This window comes from Eriocheir sinensis, chromosome 63 (genome assembly GCF_024679095.1).
Source record: "Eriocheir sinensis breed Jianghai 21 chromosome 63, ASM2467909v1, whole genome shotgun sequence".
NCBI lineage: Eukaryota > Metazoa > Arthropoda > Malacostraca > Decapoda > Varunidae > Eriocheir > Eriocheir sinensis.
In genome coordinates this window covers 7,132,502-7,147,507 of record NC_066571.1, presented here as the reverse complement: position 1 = coordinate 7,147,507, position 15,006 = coordinate 7,132,502, and the positions used below count along the sequence as shown (strand labels likewise).

Sequence of the window (15,006 nt, the reverse complement as noted above, 5' to 3'; positions counted from 1 at the left end):
ATTTGGCGGTCTGAATATTTGCTTAACTACTTTCTGGTCTCCTCCTCCTCCTCCTCCTCCTTTATTTTATGCTTGGTTATATTTGTGTGTGTGTGTGTGTGTGTGTGTGTGTGTGTGTGTGTGTGTGTGTGTGTGTGTGTGTGTCAGAAATACCGAGGCAATTAATCAGATTTACTTTTATTTTTCACTTCATTTCTTATTCCCTTTTGTGTTGGTGTGTAAAGACTTTCTGCTATCGTGCGAAGCTTCCATAAAAGTCCGGTTTATTTATTCATTCTGTATATCCTCCTACCAACGAGTAGGAAATGAAAGAGAGAACAGACAGGGTGGAGACGTTATCTTTTATATCCACAACTCTCTCCATCCAGTATTCGTGAAAACAGATATGATAACCAATGTGGACATGGTCTTCATTGAAATTAAATATAAATCTTGTAAAATAGTAGTTGGACTTATCTACAGATCGCCGAGGCAGACTCTTAATATCGACCACGCATTAAGTGAATTAATATTAGAAACGAGTAACAGTTGCGAGGCAGTAATTGTGGGAGACTTTAACCTTCCAGTGAAGAGAAACCGTTCAATATGGCAAATGGATTTCAGCATTGAAAAGTGCAAGGTTATGCATATCGGAATCAACAACGATCGTATTCATTATCAAATTAACGGAGTGCGACTTTCTGAAGCCAGTAAAGAAACAGATCTTGGAGTAATAATTTTGAACGATCATAAACCGAGTCAACATTGCACGAAGTAGTAAAAACTGCCAACAAACTGATCGGATTTATTGGTCGTACATTTGAACATAAATCAGAAAAAGTAATATTGACACTGTTCAGTTCGTTAGTTCGCCCACATCTTGAGTATTGCGTTCAGTTACTGAAACGATCCCTAGACTGCGAAATAAACCGTACGAAGACAGACTTAAAGAACTGAACTTATTCAGCTTATCAAAGCGCAGGCTAAGAGGTGACCTTATCGAAGTGTTTAAAATGTTCAAGGGATTCGACAACGTTAATGTTCATGATTATTTTACAGTCTCTCAATCAAGCGTAACAAGAAACAATGGATACAAAATAACGAGGAAGCGTTTCAACTCAAGTGAATCAAAGCACTTCTTCAACCGTGTCATCAGTGTATGGAATGGTCTGCCTCAGAACGTCGTCGATAGCGAAACCATTTACACGTTCAAAAACCGACTAGACAAATATTTAGAAGCTAACCCGAACATCCGTTATTTTGCTCCGGTGTAACAAAGTAGTGTTAGCTTGGTCGTCGTGTATGACCTGCCTTCTATCCATATAAAATTCCATTGTAGTTTTTCTATACTACATGGTATTTCTTTTCTTGCTAGCTTGGGCTGGAGGGACTGGTGGGAGGGGAGGAGCCTTCACCTTTGCTGTCCTGTGTCTCTGACTCGTAGATTAGAGTAGATGGTAGCAACAATAAACAGCCTAGTTAGGACCAAGAGATCTGTTGCTGTTTGCTTTTCCTTTGTATTCCTCCTCCTCCTCCTCCTCCCTTTTCAATCAGGCAGGCCATGTACCGCCGGAAGAGCGCCACTCGTCAGACTTTTTTTGTGCCGGCCCCGACAAGTGATCCATCGTGACCCGCACCAGAAGCACATCATTTATTCACCTCTAATGACGGCCGCGTGTGCCACCGCGGCCCAACACACACCCTGGAAACGCCCCCTCCTTGCTTCCTTACCCTCGGCTACTTCCTTGCTCCCTGCCGCTGCCCCCTCCTGTCCTTCCTGTCCTCATCCACTCTCCTTCCTCCCAAAGCTTTCTTCCCTTGCCGCGGTCTAACCCCCCCTCCCCCCCTTGGAAACACCCCCCTTCCTGCCCCTCCTTCCTTATACACTTACCCTCCCTACTCCCAAGGCTCTCCTCCCTCCCTCCCATGGCCCTACACACGCCCTGGAGACGCCCCCCTTCTGCCCTTCCTTTCCTCGCCGCTGTCCTCCCTCCCAAGACTCTTCCTCCCTCCCTCCTTCCCTACCGCGGCCCAACACACTCTGGAGAAGCCCCATTCATGCCTTCCCTCTCTCAGAAACTCAATCTCCTTACTCCCTAGACTCTCCTCCCTGCTCCGGCCTACCCCCCCCCCCCCCCTGGAAACGACCCCCTCCTGCCCTCAGCCACACTCCTTACTCCCTAGGCTCCCTCCTTTCACTCCCTCCTTCCGTGGCTGATCACTCCGGACACCCCCTCCTCTCGCTTCCTTCCCTACATTACTCTCCTTCATTCCTTCCTCCCTTGAAACGCCTCCTTCTCTCCCTCCCTTCCTTTCCTCCTCCCTTCCTGCTTCGACCTGACACACTTCCTGGAAACACTCTCCCTCCTCCCTTCCCTCCGTCACTCAGGAAACGTGTCCCTAACCTACTTTCTCTCTCTTTCTCTCTTCTCTCTCTTTATCCTACACAGACTCAGGAGACACCAATCCTCTCTTATCTCTCTCCCTTCCATCACTCCCTCCACCCTTTCCTTCTTGCATGAATCGGTACCTTCTCCTTCCCTTTCCTTCCCTTTGTCTCTCGCATGATGCATTCCCCTTCTCTCCCTCCCTCCCTCTTTCATGATACTCCCAGTTTCTTCCATCACTTAATCCCTTCTTTCCTCCCTCCCGCCTTCTCTTAAATTCTCTTGATTTATTCTTTTTTTTTTGCTTCCTCCTCGTTCTGACATTTCATATTCTACATTCTTCTGCGTGTATGTGTGTGTGTGTGTGTGTGTGTGTGTGTGTGTGTGTGTGTGTGTGTGTGTGTGTGTGTGTGTGTGTGTGTGTGTGTGTGTGTGTCTGTTTTTTGTTAGTTTTCCTTCTTGCCTTTCATCCTTCCTTCACTCTCAACACCACACCACACCCCACCCCACCCAGCCCAACCCCACCACACCTCACCACACCACACCCCACCCCACCCCACCCAGCCCAACCCCACCACACCTCACCACACCACACCCCGCCCCGCTGCTCCACACTTCACCACACTTCTTATCATTACGCCACAGTACGTCTATTCTCTCTCTCTCTCTCTCTCTCTCTCTCTCTCTCTCTCTCTCTCTCTCTCTCTCTCTCTCTCTCTCTCTCTCTCTCTCTCTCTCTCTCTCTCTCTCTCTCTCTCTCTCTCACACACACACACACACACACACACCTCGCCCTCGCTAAGTGGGGGAGCAGTTCGGGTAATGGTGTGTGACAGTAATTGCTCTCGTCACGGGGGCTCCTCAGGTGCTCTCCAGGTATGCTCTCACCTGGCGCCTCTCGGGTGCAGGTAATTACGAGTCTGAAGAATGTGTGACTGTCTGGTTTAATGACTGGAATAGAGGACAGGTACGCTCATTATTATCATTATTATTTTGGTGTTTGTGTTTTGGTTGTTTGGTGGAGTTATTTATGTTGTTATTTTGTTGGTTTTGGTGCTATTTTTTTGTTATTTTTGTTTTTGTAATTTTTGTTCCAGTTTTTGTTCTTGTTCTTCTTGTTCTTTTACGTCTTGTTCTTATCCTTCTTCCTCTTCTTGTTCTTCTTGTTCTTTTTCTTACTATTATTGTTATTATTATTATTATTATTATTATTATTATTATTATTATTATTATTATTATTATTATTATTATTATTATTATTATTATTATTATTATTATTATTATTATTATTATTATTATTATTATTATTATTATTATTATTATTATTATTATTATTATTATTATTATTATTATTATTATTGCCATCATCACACCACCAGAACTACTACTACTACTACTACTACTACGATTACTACTACTACTACTACTCCTACCACCACAACCACCACCACCACCACCACTACCCTTTTCATCTTAACTAACCACGCATACAATCACACGCTAATCATTCCGCAGCATTCTTTCTCTTGAACACGGGGAAGAGAAATATCCATAAAACACTTAATAAGGCGAAGGGAACATAGCAGACAATTGAGAGGGAGATAAAGGAACACAAAGACGCTTCAGTCCCTTCTGCACACATTGGCGGTGGTCAGAAAGTTCCCTTGAGACAATCTATGATAATTGCCTTACATTTTACCTGTTGAGAGAAGATCAGTAATTGCTTTCATCGTTACCTGTTCCTCCCTTTCCTGTTACCTGTTGAGAGAATATCAGTAATTGCTTTCATCGTTACCTGTTCCTCCCTTTCCTGTTACCTGTTCTGTCTAAGGTGTAAAGGATATGTTTTTCTGTTATACTTTCTTTCATTCTTCCGTTCCTCTTTTCTTTGCTTTTCTCCTTCTTTTCTTTTTTTATTTATCTTTATTTTTTATTTATTTATGGTGTACAGCAAACGTTTTTGTTTTTCCCTTCTCCCTTTCTTTTTTTTCTTTTTCCTTTTATGTATTCTTCCTTTCTTCCTTTTTTGTTTCTATTTCATTTTTCCCCTTTTGTTTTCTTTCGTTTCCTTTTCTTCTTTCTTCCTTTCTAATAGATGCTTTTCTTTTATGCTTTCTTCCTTTCATTTTTTCCCTTTTCCTTTCCTCCTCTATTTTTTTCTTAATTTTTTCCTTTTTCCTTTTTTCCTTCTTCCTTTTTCTTTTATTCTTTCTTTCTGTCTTTCTTCCTTTCTTTCTCTTTCCTTCCTTACCTGTACTTTGTTTCGCGTTATTTGTTCCCTCTCTGGTGTATAAAGTATTCAACGATGATAATATTGATGAAATAGGCCGTGAATGAGGAAAAGAAGAAAAGCAAGAATGAGAGGAGAGGAGGAGAAGGAAGAGAAAAATAAATGGCAAGAGATAAAGTAAGAGAAAGTGAGTCAAGAAAAAGAGGAAAAGAAAGAAAAATGATAAAACAGGAAGATGAAGAGGAATAAAAAAAAACAGAAGAAAGAAAAAAGGAGAGGAAGAGGAAATGAAACAGTAATAAGAGTAAACAACAACAACAAAAAAAGATGAGAATGAGAAAAGAAAGGAAGCGGAAGAAGAGGAGGAGGAGGAAGTGGAAACAAGATGGTCGATATTATGAGATCCTTTCGCTCCTCACATCAGTATTTCTAAAGGTCAAAGAGGGGGTCAACTGGGTTCTAATGAGAGTTTCTTTAGTTTCACGGTACAGAAGAAGGGCCATACTACCACCAGGGTCATATAACTATTCCAGGAAATGCCCAAAACTCCTACGAAAGCCTTGTCGAATTTATGATCTTGGGCGACGAAATGTTTAGGCCCCTTAAGGTCACTAGGAGGTTTGGTGGCGGCGTGATCGGTGCCTTCATCATGGTCATTGTATCTGAAAATAGGACTTCGGAGAGCATTGTATTCCTTTGTAGCCCGAGATGGACCTTAGTTGTGTGTGTGTGTGTGTGTGTGTGTGTGTGTGTGTGTGTGTGTGTGTGTGTTCGTTTGTTTTATTTTTACTTTCCTTTTTTTGTTTTTCTTATTTTCTTTTATTCTTTCTTTCTTCCGTTCTGCTTCTGTTTTTTTTTTTGTTATTTCTTCCTTTTTTAATTCTTTCTTTCTATTATTTTTTTATCTTCCTTGCTTTTTCTTCTGTCCAGCCTTTTCTCTTTTTTTTCTATTCCCTTTAATTCTTCTTTCTTTTCTGTCTTTTCTTTCTTTATTTATTTCTCCCTTCCATCCCTTCTTCCTTCCTTTCTTCCTTTCTTTATTACTTTCTTCCTTTCCTTCCTTCCTTTTTTCCTTCCTTCCTTCTTTTTTCCTTTTTTTCCTGCTTTCCTTCTTTTCTTTCTTTTCTGATTTTCTTTTAGTCTTCCATCCTCTTTTTTCATTTGTTCTTCCTCTTTTCTTTCTCTTTCTCCTTTGATTTTTTTCTTTTTCCTTTTTCTACTTCTCTTTCATTCATTCATTCTTCATTCATTCATTCAAACCTTCATATATTCTCTTATTCTTTCTCTCCATCTTGCTTTCTCCTTTTCTTTCTTCCATTCGTCTTCCTCCCTGCTCACCATCGCTTCCAACAGGTGGCGGAGTCTTGTCGAACTGCCCACTGAGCTACAATGGCTACCAGGCGTGGAAGGCCGGTGGTGATCTCGGCGTCTTGAACTGCTCCGATGTCAATAAGGTCTTGAATTCCGACCCCCAGCACCGCCTCCTCGTCGCTCGCTGTGTGGGCGACGAGTGGAACGATACTAACGACCACCAATGTGAAAACCCAAGTAAGTATGTGTGTGTCTGTATGGGGGTAGGGGTTGAGTATGTGTGTTTGTGTTTGTTTGTAGGTAGGAGGTGTTTGTTAGGAGTTAGGAGGTGTGTGTGTGTTGGGGGGGGTAGGGGACAGATGTGCATGTGTGTGGAAGGGAAGGGAGGGGCGGACTGTATGTATGTGTGTGTGTATATGGGAGTGGATAGTGTGTTAAAGCTGGAGTTGGAGTAGGGACACACTTCACCATAGACTAAATCACGCAGCGCTTAAACAAACAAACACACACACACACACTAAACAAAATCAATATAAAGTGAAAAATACAACTCATTTCTAAGATCTATGTAACCATTTCGAGAGAGTAGAACGCTGTGAGAACCTTTTACGAACCCTTTGAGAGAACATAACCTTCCACTAACCTTTCCAATCACAGCTGATCATGCGCATACAAACCCAACAAAACCCAACCACCCACTCACTCCTAAGATCTTCACAGCGCTTTAAGAGAACGTAACCCTTCATGAACCTTTCCCACCACATCTGACCCGGTAGAGACAAAACAATGCGCGGACTTGCCTATCACAGCTAATCTGACGTATAAAGACCCCAACGAAACCTAACCACCCACTCACTCCTAAGATCTTCACAGCGCTTTAAGAGAACGTAACCCTTCATGAACCTTTCCCACCACATCTGACGCGGCAGAGACGGAATTATGCGCGAACATATCTACCACAGCTTCCCAGACTCATGCAAACCTAACAAAACCCAACCGCCCATCCACTCCCTTATCAGACCTCAACAACTCTTAAGTTCAGGAGAGCAGAACCTTCATAGAACTTTCCCATGACAGGTAACCAGTCGATAACGAAGCAATGCAACGACTCTGACCCACCGGTGCCCCTGAACGCCGTGGCCAAGAAGAACTTCACGACCGGCGCTGGGGTTCTCTACGGGGTGTTCTTCGAGTGTCAGCCGGAGTTTGTGTGGTACGACAGGGGGTGGCCGGGGCGCCTCACCCAGTGCGAGTATGGGAAGTGGACTGTCATCGATAGCATCTGTCTGGAAGGTAAGAATCAGGAGTAGAAGAGGAGGAGGAGAAGAAGGAGAAGGAGGAGGAGGAGGAGAAGAAGGAGAAAAAGGAGGAGGAGGAGGAGGAGGAGGAGAAGAAGAAGGAGAAGAAGGAGGAGGAGGAGGAGGAGAAGAAGGAGAAGAAGGAGAAGGAGGAGGAAGAGAAGAAGGAGAAGGAGGAGGAGAAGGAGAAGGATGAGGAGGATGAGGTGGTGGTCAAGAAAAAGAATAGGTTGAGGAGGAGAGAAGGAAGAAGATAAAGAGGAAAAGAAGGAGCGAGGAGGAGGGAAACAGAAGAAGACAATAAGGAAGAGGAAGAAGAGGAGAAGAAGCAGAAAGAGAAAAAGAGGAAGAAAAAGGGAAACGAAAGAGCGAGAAGGGGCTAACATGAGGAATGAGGGAGAGGAAGGATTGAAAGAAGAGGAGGAGAGAAAAAGGAAGATAAAAGGGAAGAGACTGAGCGAAGAATGGGAAGCAGAGAAAGAAAATGAGGAAGAAGGAGGAAAAGAGGAAGAAAAAAATGAAAGAAGGACCGAGGATAATGAAGTAGAAGAAGACAATGAAGAAGAGGAAGGAGAACAAGAGGAGGAGGAGTTGGAAGAGAAGGAGGAGGAGGAGGAAGAAGGAGAGTAGGAGGTTTGGATATGTATTGGCATTTCCATTGGTAGTTTTCGACGCTGGCGGTAGTTTGGCCCTTCTTAAGTACCACGAACCTAAAATACCACTCATAAGAACCAGATTGATCCCCTTTATGAGCCTGGTGGTAGTTTGGCCCTTCTTATGTACCACGATCCTAAAATACCACTGATTAGAACCCGATTGATCCCCTTTATGAGCCTGGTGGTAGTTTGACCCTTCTTAAGTACCACGAACCTAAAATACCACTGATTAGAACCCGATTGATCCCCTTTATGAGCCTGGTGGTAGTTTGACCCTTCTTAAGTACCACGAACCTAAAATACCACTGATTAGAACCCGATTGATCCCCTTTATGAGCCTGGTGGTAGTTTGACCCTTCTTATGTACCACGAACCTAAAATACCACTCATAAGAACCAGATTGATCCCCTTTATGAGCCTGGTGGTGGTTTGACCCTTCTTAAGTACCACGAACCTAAAATACCACTGATTAGAACCCGATTGATCCCCTTTATGAGCCTGGTGGTAGTTTGACCCTTCTTAAGTACCACGATCCTAAAATACCACTCATTAGAAACCGATCTATCTCCTTTTTGGCATTTGGAAATATAGTTGCTGTGAGAGGCGGAAGCGATTGACACTACCAACCTTAGTACCCTCATTCGGATCTCCTCTTCAGCTCTCTTTCCCCCCCTCAGAATGCGACTTCCCAAGAGACTGCACCGACGTCTACAACCTCAACTTTAACACGTCCGGGATCTACAACGTCAGGCCGAGCGTCGACCGTTGTGGGTCTGTGGTTCAAGTGAGTGTTTGTCTGGCTTCGTTTTGTTGCGTCTTTTTCTCTTTCTTCTTCTTCTTCTTCTTCTTGTTCTTGTTCTCCTTGTTCTTCTTGTTTTTGTTCTTGTTTCTTCTTCTTGTTCTTCTTCGCTTCATTCTCTGGGTTGGGTCTTGTTCCATGCGGGTTAAGTAATTTGTGTGTGTGTGTGTGTGTGTGTGTGTGTGTGTGTGTGTGTGTGTGTGTGTGTGTGTGTTATTTTCCCTTTATTGTTTGTTTGTCTGTCTCTTTTCTATTGCTTTATTTGTATGTATATTTATTTGTTTGGCTGTTTGTCTCTCTCTCTCTCTCTCTCTCTCTCTCTCTCTCTCTCTCTCTCTCTCTCTCTCTCTCTCGTGTTCCCATGTAGTAGTAGCATCATCATCATCATCAGCAGCAGCAGCAGCATTAGTTGTAGTAGTAGTAGTAGTAGTAGTAGTAGTAGTGGTAACAACAGCAGTAGTAGGAGTTGCAATGGGAGAATTGTGCATACAAACTGACGAACATACCCCACGTCCATCTCCCCTTCCCCTCCCTGCAGGTGTGGTGTGAGCTGGAGGACGAGGTCGAGGGGGCGTGGACCACGGTGCTTAAGGTCCCGTTCGCGGTTTCCTATAGGTCAGAAACACGTGAAAAGTTCATTGGAGGCTTTGGGAAACCGAATGAGGAGAAATTCTTCATCGGTGAGGCCCTTGAACTCTTTGCATTTTTTCTCCAAACAGAGAGCACATAGACTGATAGGTAGGTAGGCAGACACGTAGGTTGACTTTTTGCTAGGTAGATAGACACATAGGTTGAGAGATAGGTAGGCAGACACATTGCTAGGTAGGTAAGTAGGCAGACACTTAGGTTGACTTTTTGCTAGGTAGATAGACACATAGGTTGATAGATAGGTAGGTAGACACGTTGCTTGGTAAGTAGACAGACACATAGGTTGACTTTTTGCTAGGTAGATAGACACATAGGTTGACAGATAGGTAGGTAGACACGTTGCTTGGTAAGTAGACATAGGCAGACGCGTTGGTAAGTGGGTAGACAGACACAGATTGATAGGCAGGTTGACAGACACGTTGTTAGGCTGGTAAACAGACACACAGACAGAGACATTGGTAAGTAGGGTGGCAGAGACACAGGTCGGGTTTCCCAGTTGCTCTCGGCCCTCACAGCAACTAATTCCAAGGCCGAAGAGGAGATTAATCGGGTTCTCATGATTCTTTTTTTCAAGTCATGATACAGACGAAAGGTCAAGGTACCGTCTCGGGCTGTATATATAAAGCGCTCCTAAGCATTTATAAGCTGTCATAAGCAGACAAAATGGCGATTCTTTTCATAACTCGCGATCTCTGTCTGAAAACGACTCATAACTCTTACAACACCTCCGACCCTGTCCCAGCGCACCGCTAAGACTCATAAATCCTGTCATAAGTACGTAAACAAACCCCCTCGACTGCCAGCTCGCAAGCTATTTATATAGCCCCCCATCATAAAAATAACCTGTTAAACTTATATTTCAGGCCTTATTTCATGATTTACTATGTATTTTTAAAGATAATATTCGTGCAATGTTTCGTAAACCGCCCGTCGACGCTAGGACAAGAGTTATGAGTAGTTTTGTGGCTCATATTCGTTGGACACAATACGTCTCCTCCGTCTGACACCCATAACTTCTAATTATAAGTACGGCCCCTGGATCGGAAAACTACCCCTGGAAATGCCCACTGCTCCTACAGAAGCATTATCAACTGTGGATGTGTGAGCCATGAAATGCTCAAGAATACGGCCCATAGGTAGATAGGCAGGCACATAGATTTGTAGAGGTGTGTGTACAGTAGACAGAAATGTAAATAGATAAGTTAGTAAATTAAGTTGGCAAGTAGATAAGAACCACGTAAAGATTGATAGATAAATGGATAGGTAGGTAGCCTGACTGATTGATCCATTGACATATATATATATATATATATATATATATATATATATATATATATATATATATATATATATATATATATATATATATATATATATATATATATATATAATGTACATACACATACACATATAGTTGCTTAGATAAAAAGATAGATAGATATTTTCATTGACCGAACATAACATATTTTATTTTGGCGGCTGCTCTGGCGTTACTAATGTTGTCGTCTCCTGCACTCAACATCTTTGTTCTCTGCCTCTCAACACACAAGAAGAGAGGAATGAAATACAAAACATTATGAAAACAACAACATTAAATTTATATTTGGACTCGTCACTCACTCGTTTGACTAATATTTTTTTATACTTTCCAACGCGATGCTGTTGTCGCTGCTTCTACGACGACGACAACAACGACGACAACAACAACAACAACGACGACAACAACAACTACAACAAAAAAATTACTACTACTACTGCAATTACTACCACTTCTACCACCACCACCACTCCTTGCTTGGTTGGGACGTGGCTCAGGGTTCAAAGCTCTGGCCAACCTGACGATGGGGAAAGACACCTCTCGCCCTCTGGTGCTGCAGGTGAGAAACAGGTCTTGGTCTTGCAGGTGATCAGTGGCACCGTACAACAACAACAACAACAACAACAACAACAATAACATCGCCTCACCTGTTCCATTTACCTGCACTTTGTTTGGTATCTTAGTGGTTGTTTGTTTATTTTTTGTTATTTTTTTATTTATTGGTTTCCATTTCTACTTTTTTTTACCCTATTTATAGTTTTACTGTTTCATTTTTCAATTTTCCTCCTTTTGTTTTTTCCTTCCTTTTATTAATTTTCTTTGGTTCCCTTTTATTTATGACTATTTTTTTATCTTTCTTTTCTTTTCTTGCTTTTTTCTTTCTTTTTTCTTTCTCGTTCTCTCGCTTAGTTTTCTCTTTTCTTTATTACTTATTGTTTTCATTTTACTTTTTTACCCTATTTTTTTCCATTTTTTCTACTCTCTCTCTCTCTCTCTCTCTCTCTCTCTCTCTCTCTCTCTCTCTCTCTCTCTCTCTCTCTCTCTCTCTCTCTCTCTCTCTCTCTCTCTCTCTCTCTCTCTCTCTCTCTCTCTCTCTCTCTCTCTCTCTCTCTCTCTCTCTCTCTCTCTCTCTCTCTCTCTCTCTCTCTCTCATTCACCTCGCCCTTGTTTTTATATTTACAATTATTTACCCCCTTATTTCCTTTTTTTTAACCTCCTTGCTCATTCATGTGACTAGAAATATGTCTATGAGTATACATTTTTTTCTGTAATGGAGACTGGCTGAGGCGAGACTACAACACACTGTATCCATATTCTAGGAGTGATGTATTCATTGTTCTAATCTTTTTCCCTTTCTCTTTTGGCAACATCATCTCATTTAAGTGACTATATTATGGTGTGCTGGCTTTTTTTTTTACCCTTCCACTCATTAACCTCCTCCCCCCTCCTTGCATTTTGTCGAGCTGTTTTCATTTTACTTTCCTCCCGTTTTACCTCACCTGCCCAATCATCACCTTTAAAGATTTGGTGGTTCAGGGATGCTTTCCATTTCTATTTCCTTCCATTCTCCTCACCTGCCCATCCATCTGGTTATAAGTATGGGTACTTGTGCCATATTCTTCAACATTTCGGCGTCAAAGCACACACATTTGACAAGGCTTTCGTGGGATTTTTTTGTGTTTCAATGGGTATCTTTATGCTCCTCGCCTCCTCCCTTCCTTCGCCCCCCCGCTACCTCCATCCACTACGGCCCCACTGAGTGCCGGGGATCGAACCTGGGCCTTCTGAGCAGAAGTGGCCTCTGGCGCGATGACCTTTTAGCTCATCGGTGGCGTTGTCGGTATGCTGCCCAGACTTCTATTCAGAAGGCTCGGGTTCGATCCCCGGCACTCAGTGGTGTTCATTACGGGAGTTTTTCACTGTGTTATTGCAGTTTCTTTAATACACTACGGCAGGTCTTACTCAACACCTCCGAGGGCCGCCAGCACCACACCACCTACCACAACGTGACCATCGGCGGGGGGGAAACGTACACCCTCCTGACCCTGGGGGTGGAGCACGGCGACGGGGGTGAGAGAGAGAGAGAGAGAGAGAGAGAGAGAGAGAGTTGTGTCTCGTTTTCAAATTTTGACATCTTTTTGTCTAGATTTAAATTAACATGTTTAACTCTGGTATTTTCATTTATCTTCATCCCCCCCTTGGCACCCACAGGCGACGGTCTGCGGGCGGCGGTGGGCCAGGACGTGGTGGGTGATTCTTCGTATACGTACTGGTGGAGTAACAGTGGGGTGAGTGTATGGTGGAGGGCACGGACTCATCTCAAAGCAGCCACATAACCGAACATAAATACTAATACGACGTTTGTAATAAGTCTACTCAACTCTTTGAAAATCCAACACTTCTACCTAACTCTATCCCAAAAAAGGAATAAAAAACCCAAACTATCTACACAACTGTTGATAAATACTAATGCGACATTTGTGACATGACTATTTGATTCTGTGAAAGTCCAATGCCTCTACGTAACTAACTCCGCCCAAAAGAAGGAATGAAAAAGAAAAACTAGCCAAAATAAATACCATGAACCTAAAATAACACTCATTAGAACCCCATTAATCTTCCTTTCGATCTTTGGAAATGGTTGATGTGAGATGTAGTGGAAGCGTCTGAGGATACTGACGGTTAAAAAAATAAAAAAATAAATAAATCTGGTGTCGGTTGTTGCGGGGCGGGATCCTTATTGGTCTCTCGTCTCTTTCAGTCCAACCTCTTCAATCGCCAGTGGGTGCCGTTCAGGAAGGAAAGTGGAAGCTTGTATACAAGGAAAGTGGAAGTTCGAGTACGTTCCCAAGACTATGATGCTGGTGAGTGTGTGTGTGTGTGTGTGTGTGTGTGTGTGTGTGTTTGATTATGAGTATGTTTGTCATTCTTATTGTCTATTTATTTATGTTCGTTATCTTTCTCTGTCTATATATTTTTGTCTATGTCTGTCTGACTGTTTGTTTGCCTGTCTGTCTGTCTGTCCTCTCTTTTTTTTCTTCCTTCTCTCTCTCTCTCTCTCTCTCTCTCTCTCTCTCTCTCTCTCTCTCTCTCTCTCTCTCTCTCTCTCTCTCTCTCTCTCTCTCTCTCTCTCTCTCTCTCTCTCTCTCTCTCTCTCTCTCTCTCTCTCTCTCTCACACACACACACATTGTCGAAACCTTTTAATATTCTTCAGCGTCCGTGAACTTCTTGAACTCGATTGAACCGTACCACCACCACCACCACCACCACCACCTTCTTCAACCCCTCCTCACCCCCACTACAATCTCCCCAACCACCACTTATTCTTCTCCCCTTTCAGCCAAGTGGTGTCCGCCCCTTGGGATATCGGAGGAGGGATGGCGGAACGATTACTACACGCCCTGGGGAGGCTCCGTGCCCATCAGCCGAGCCCCCGGAGCCCTGGTCAGCGTCACCTGCCTTGGGGAGATGATGAAGCAACGGAACGGCAGGAAGTCGAATGTCTTGCTGTGTGAGGACAAGGGTGATGGTGTGCCTCCCGCCTGGAATGACACGCTCTCTCTCCCGTGCGAAAGTGAGTCTGTGGCGCCTTATCTTGTTCTTCTGTTCTCTCTCTTTTGTTCTCTGACTCTTCTATTTTCTGTCTTTTCTGTTTTCTGTATCTTCTGCTCTATGTTTCTCTATAACCCCGTATATATTTTTTTTTTTTACAGCTAAGGAGACAGTTCAAGGGCGTAAAGAAAAATATAAAAAAAGCCCGCTACTTACTGCTCCTGAATAGAAGTCAAAGGAGTGTCCAAAAAGAGAGGTCAATTTCGGGAGGAGAGGTGTCCTGATACCCTCCTCTTGAAAGAGTTCAAGTCGTAGGCAGGAGAGAATACAGACGAAGGAAGATTGTTCCAGAGTTTACCAGCGTGAGAGATGAAAGTGAAGATGCTGGTTGACTCTTGCATAAGGGGTTTGGACAGTATAGGGATGAGGATGAGTAGAAAGTCGTGTGCAGCGGGGTCGCTGGAGGGGGGGAGGCATGCAGTTAGCAAGTTCAGAAGAGCAGTCAGCATGAAAATATCGATAGAAGATAGAAAGAGAGGCAACATGGCGGCGGAATTTGAGAGGTAGGAAACTATCAGTATGAGGAGGAGAGCTGATGAGATTCCTAAACGTCTCGACACCTCAGTTCGCCCGTTTGAAAAGCCTCTTGTAGAAGTTGCTGGGATTTTCATGGACTGTTTTTGCGGCCGTAGTGATAGTTTAACCCGAATTCTACGCCATGGACGGGAAAATCACACATGACATCCCGGTTAATCTTCTCTCTGGCCCTGAAAAATGGTCGTAATGGGAGACCGATGCGTTCAAGAGGGTGGACTTAAGTTGTATTT

At 43.3% G+C, this 15,006-nt stretch overlaps 1 protein-coding gene across 1 annotated transcript in view; it reads left to right on the top strand.

Annotated features, from left to right (window-relative positions):
- Window positions 1-15,006, top strand: part of LOC126986936 (uncharacterized) — a 59,865-nt gene that overhangs the window by 15,027 nt on the left and 29,832 nt on the right. The window contains exons 2-10 of the mRNA XM_050843455.1: window positions 5,950-6,144; window positions 6,985-7,200; window positions 8,539-8,645; window positions 9,199-9,340; window positions 11,124-11,185; window positions 12,582-12,696; window positions 12,838-12,914; window positions 13,388-13,490; window positions 13,968-14,201. Coding sequence (XP_050699412.1) covers window positions 5,950-6,144; window positions 6,985-7,200; window positions 8,539-8,645; window positions 9,199-9,340; window positions 11,124-11,185; window positions 12,582-12,696; window positions 12,838-12,914; window positions 13,388-13,490; window positions 13,968-14,201 — 1,251 coding nt within the window. The remainder of the gene's footprint in view (window positions 1-5,949; window positions 6,145-6,984; window positions 7,201-8,538; window positions 8,646-9,198; window positions 9,341-11,123; window positions 11,186-12,581; window positions 12,697-12,837; window positions 12,915-13,387; window positions 13,491-13,967; window positions 14,202-15,006) is intronic.